General features: G+C 43.7%; 1 protein-coding gene across 1 annotated transcript in view; it reads left to right on the top strand.

Moving 5' to 3' along the window:
* LOC123158577 (uncharacterized) overlaps positions 1–2,979 on the top strand; it is a 6,423-nt gene extending 3,444 nt beyond the window's left edge. Inside the window, exons 3-6 of the mRNA XM_044576497.1 lie at positions 34–679; positions 1,108–1,302; positions 1,389–1,668; positions 2,740–2,979. Of these exons, the coding sequence (XP_044432432.1) occupies positions 34–679; positions 1,108–1,302; positions 1,389–1,668; positions 2,740–2,777 (1,159 nt within the window). The 3' untranslated portion in view covers positions 2,778–2,979. The remainder of the gene's footprint in view (positions 1–33; positions 680–1,107; positions 1,303–1,388; positions 1,669–2,739) is intronic.
* The last annotated feature ends 2,622 nt before the right edge of the window (positions 2,980–5,601 follow it).

Below are 5,601 nucleotides of genomic sequence, written 5' to 3'. Positions count from 1 at the left end.
CGCGGTCTCCCTCCTGGAAGTCCGCATCCCCAGCAGCAGCAGGCATCCCGGGCCCGTCGGCGCCACGGCCACCAGGCTGCTCTGCGCCGCTGTGCGGCTGGAGCCGGAGGAGATCGTCCTCAGCTTCCCGTGGGGCGTAGAATTCCAAGACCGGCGGAACCTCGTCCGGCTGCCGTGCTTCCAGCGGACCAAATCTCTCATGATGGAAAGGCTTCTCTTCTACTGCCCCGACGGCGAGTTCACCGCGCTCCGGACGCTGTCCATCTCCTACGGCCTGGGCGGCCTCCACAGCTTGCTCCCCCGATGCCCGCACCTCCTCGTGCTCAGCCTCAAGTTTGTCAACGATGGCTTCGGACTTGTCCAGAACGGGTCGATCTCACTCCACCTGCCATCGCTGCAGGAACTTTTCCTTGAAAGCAGCATAATGTACGCAGATGCAGTCGACATCGTCGCCCCTCTGCTGAAGCGACTCACGGTGTCCTTCGGCACATACAAGCTGGTCAGCAGCTTCTCCGTCTCGGCGCCGATGCTGGAGAAGGTTTCGTGGCATTCGTGGTATTTGGGGGACGGGAGCATCGTCCGGTTTGGTCGTTGGAGCCTCCAGAAGTTGTGGCTACACACAGGAAATACACAGGGGCAGCTTCCTTCTTCGCTCCACATTAGTGCCTCTGCCTCCAATGTATGTATCTATCATCCGCTCATCTCCATTTACTCAATTTATTACTGGAACTAGCAAAGTGGCAATTTTTCAATCCACATTAGTGCCTCTGCGGCTCTGCCTCCCATGTACTCCCTCCTTTCCTAAATATAAGTCTTTGTAGAGATTTCACTATGTGGACTACAGACGGAGCAAAATGAGTGAATCTACACTCTAAAATGCATCTACATACATCCGAATGTGATGTATAGTGGAATCTCTACAAAGACTTATATTTAGGAACGGAGAGAGTATGTATCATCCACTCATCTCAATTTACTCACTTTAATTTACCGGAACCAGCAAAGTGGCAATGCGGGGATTACCTTTGAAAAAATATTTTTGTCTCTTTTTATCTCTAGACAGAATTGTACAAATGATATATGTATATCCTGTGAATGTTTTTTCAGAGCTCCTGGTTTACTTCCAATGAAGACAACTTTGCCCAGGAGATAGAGAAGCACCTGGTTGCTGATTTCTCTCTTTTGGAGCTACGTCTCCTCAAAGCCGGACATGTTTTTGGAGCACTGGTGTTTCATCTCCTCGGGATCACTCGTATTTCTAGAGGTATACAGAGGCTTAAGATCGTCCTAGAGAGATCACGGGTACGTAACTAGTTCTCCCCTTTCATATTATTATATCTCAATAATACACTGTGTAGTAGTAATTTACATTTAATTTTTGGTTTTAGCTGAAAGGAAAATGCTCGCCAAACTGTTCATGTCAACCCACAAACTGGAGATCTCAAACAATCTCCTTAACTGCTCTTGAAGAAGTGGAAATCAATGGCTTCGAAGGACAGGAACATGAGTTTGATTTATTGAAATTAATACTCAAATGTGCACCAGTGCTTAAAAAGATGATACTGCAGCTGTCACGGGAGGCCTCATCTAATAACAGTGGAAGCACTAAAATATATGACATCTGCAGAACCTATTCTTCAGTGGACTTCTTTGTTTATGAGAGCTCTAGTGAGTATTTATTCGGCATCCAAGATCAGCATGCTCCTATATATAGCAATATTTTAAATAGCGCGCTACAAAATATAGCGAGACCCTTCTCTAAATGCTACACAAGTTATAGCGCGCTAATAGCGTGCTATATTTCAAAATAGCCTTTGCAAAAAAAATCAAATATATGTAGAAATAAAGTATTTAAGCAACTAAATTTTTCATAGGAGCAAGCAATATATGCATCTGATAAAAGGAGTGAGAAAGCTACTGGAAGATTCTGATAAAAGGAGTGAGAAAGCTAGTGGTCGTGGGTTGGTTTTGGCCTGCTGGGCCTGCTGGGTTGTGCTTATTTTAGTTTTGCATGGTCTGCACGTTATAACGTTACAACGTTACAACATTATAGCGTGTGTAGCGCGCTAATTGCGGATTAGCGCCGTAGCGTCTGATTTTGCCAAAACGTAACGTCTTCCTTTCAAATATGCTATAACCGCGTTATAACGGCGAAATAGCGTGCTATTTAAAATATTGATATATATGAATTAGAAAAATAAATGTTAATTCTTCTAAGTTTTCTCAAAACCGAATCTTTCAGTCCTTTTCATGGTTTGGGTGGTTGAAATGTGGTAGTATTGACATCCCAATTAGAGTTTAGTTGTGCATGTATCCCAGTTATTGGCTAATTTATCTTGCTATATTTATCCAATTTTGTGTGCCCACACCTTCATTTTTACAGAAATATAAGCTCTGGATATATACTAGAGTTGGTGATAAGAATTTTTTTTTGTGGGCTTCCTTACGTTTTTTGCCCTTTTGCATTCCTCTGTTTACCGTGCCCTTCTGTTGTGTCTGTATTCAAATTTATAGGCTATAGCTGAAGTGGTATCATCTGATTTTATTGACCATCCAATTTTTCACATGTTATTTAGTTCCAGTGAGATTTTGTTTAGCATGTACCGTGGTATTTGTTCCTGCTATCAACATGTATTGCATTTTATTTGCGAGTGACAACAATCATTACACATATAACAATTCTACAATTGCATGGGGCGATACTTACTGGAGCTATGTTTCAATATGTCTCTTTTGCAGGGCTAATCCATGGCGGCCAAATTTATCCATTGACATGATTCCTGTCCTTACATTGGCGGATTCAAGTGCTCATCGACAAACATCACCCTTTTCCCATTATGAACAATCAATTACCTAGTCTCAAGACTTTGTTCGGTTGCTTGGACAGAACTTATCATGTGCATGTTGTATTACCAGTGTATTGTAGCTCTTTATATGGAGCTCAGTTAAATCTTGATTGGTTTCAATGCACTCAACCAATGAATATTATGTTAAACCTGCTGTTTCGATTGCACTGTGTTCTATTACATTTTACCAAAATACCAGCGGCGTCCCGTTTGGGGTCGGCACCACTAATTATCTACACCTATATGGGTTTTCCCACTAGTGTAACCTCTGGTATTTTCATTTCAGCCACCATCCACAGATCCATCTACCGACATGTGTGATCTCATCGCCGCCACTTGTCACTTATTAACCATCTAACGCCATGTGTGATCTCATTGCCACCTCTTGTTGCTATGGTCGACCTTGCCCTTAGCGCCACCTCTGTTACCCCCTTCCGTCGATGCCTCTCGATGACACACCGGACAGCGGGCACTAAGCGGAGACAATGAGCACGAACTTCCTAGGTTCTTCCCATTAAAAAACCAGGCAACTTGTGTGTAGACAGCCCATGTCTTGCTAAAACTCACACTATTGTGTAGACAAAAGGAACAGAAGGGGATTGTTGGCAGAACCTCGCAGTTGCTAAAGAGTAGTGTTTTTCTCCACTAGTCTACTGCATCAGTATTGCATCGCACCTGGTACTAGAAGCATAGCTAGAACCCGAGTCCAAAATTCTAGGGCTTTGTCACTCCATCAGAGTTGAGATCTAGCCTTCGATGGAGGTTAGATTAGGGCCCTCGAGTTCCACCCAAGAACGTGATAGCGCAAGCTACGAAGTGAACCGCCTCAGCACCCTCCTTGAAGACCTACTCCTCATTGCGTTCTTTCATCAGAGGCATCACCACCACCATGCGCATCAGCGTCCTATCCCGCTAGTGGCATGATGTTCTCTGGGTCAGTCATCGCCAAGTCATCTTTCGCAGCGGCATTTTCAACTCCCTTAAATTGGCGCTCGATTGTGTCTCTCATGTGGTTCCCTCCTCGAGATATGTGCCCCACGTAGTAGGATAAATTCTGAGGTCTAGCCAAATCCAAGAACTGTTCGGACATTGCAGTAGCTTTGGAGGTACAATGCATCTTCCATTTTATTGCTGGAGTTGTGTCTTGGTAAATCTAATGGTTAGAACTCTTTTCTTGAGAAGGAAAGTCAAACCTTTCAGCCTCTCCAAATAAGCATAATTTTACAAGGAAAAATGAGTCAAGTGTCTAGACCACAAAAATCAGGAGGCGTCAGTTTTGGAATCCAATAAAGAATGGCAAATGTAAGCTCCTCCATCAATTACCACGGTCCTATCAAAATACAATCTATACATGTCTGCCGCGAAAGAAGTGCATGTTGTCAACGGCTGAAGCCACGGTTGCGCCGCTTGCAAACCCACACACCACCAATAGAATGGCTTCCTAGTGCAAGCTCATCGTTTGCACGATAGTCGTCAATGCCAATTATGGAGGGCCATGGAGGTGGACATGAGGTCGAGGCCTCCAACGTTTAGGAAGCCACTCAAGTCGCCTAGAAGAAACTGGGTTTGTTGCCGCAGCGGCGAGTTGGGGTGGAGGAGGAGATAAACTCTAGGGTTTAGTAAGGCACTCAAGGCCGCCGACAAGAAAGAGGCTGATGTATGGAAATTTGTATAATAATGCCCCTCTACCCAATGGAATTTACAAAACAACACCTATATCGACGAGATTGGCAAAAATGCCACTGGCTGAAGCGCAACCAAGTGACACATGTCTCCTCCCGCCATCGCCAATGGCGGATAGTATACTTCCCACCATATCCTTTGGCAGAAGCAACCTGCTGCATTGGCTTGTTGCAAAAGTGGGAGCTCCAAGGGACACGCACGCTCAAAACTCCTTTTGTCTTTCTACCATAGGGGGTGGCGGAAGGCCGCAAAATCTAGATTCCCTATGACGTGTTTATTCTCGGATATGTGATGTCATCTGCAGATTTTTTTGGCGGTCTTATACACAACCACTATTTGTTTTCCATAATTATGTTCACATTTATTTCGAGTAATGGAAAATAAGATACATTATGAGATACCATAACTCAAATTAAGATACAAACGAATGTTGAAATTAAAATATATAACTAAAATTAAGATCGAACCAAATGCTCAAAACTACAACTAAATTCTACTGAGTCAAAAAGGACAACTTCCGTTTACCATTGTCACCTTCTTCTGTTGTATTTGCATAGTGTGCCCCCTATCTCCCCATTCCGATGCATGTCCGCCTCATGAGCCTCCTTCTTGTGACGTTCCACCTCCTTCATGCAACATGGCCTCATTTTTCTTGATTAGCTCATGCATGAAACTCAGTTTCTCTGAACTACATCTTGCAACTACCTCTCTTGCTTCGCTTGCTAGCACCGCCACCTTTTACCGGTGCTCGTCCTTGTACAAGATTTTATGGCACAGGATCATCCCTATCATGATTCTCGCAAAAAATAACAACAAATTGCTATGGTTACTACAAAAATTAACAGAAACAAAAACTTGTCTCACCATTGTCATTGTTGCTAAAACTATGTGCTGGATTTTTGTACTTGGAAGTTGGTCGGGGGAACATTCATATAATTGGTATGCATGAAAAACTTCATACCCAGCCAACTCTAATATTCTGTGGAAAATAACCCACATATATAGAGGATAAATTCTAGATCCTTTGGATAAGTAGAGTGTCGAACCCAATGGGGAGTAGAAGAAATTGGTT

This window comes from Triticum aestivum, chromosome 7B, assembly GCF_018294505.1.
Source record: "Triticum aestivum cultivar Chinese Spring chromosome 7B, IWGSC CS RefSeq v2.1, whole genome shotgun sequence".
NCBI classification, from domain to species: Eukaryota; Viridiplantae; Streptophyta; class Magnoliopsida; order Poales; family Poaceae; genus Triticum; species Triticum aestivum.
This window is presented reverse-complemented; position numbering and strand designations above follow the sequence as displayed.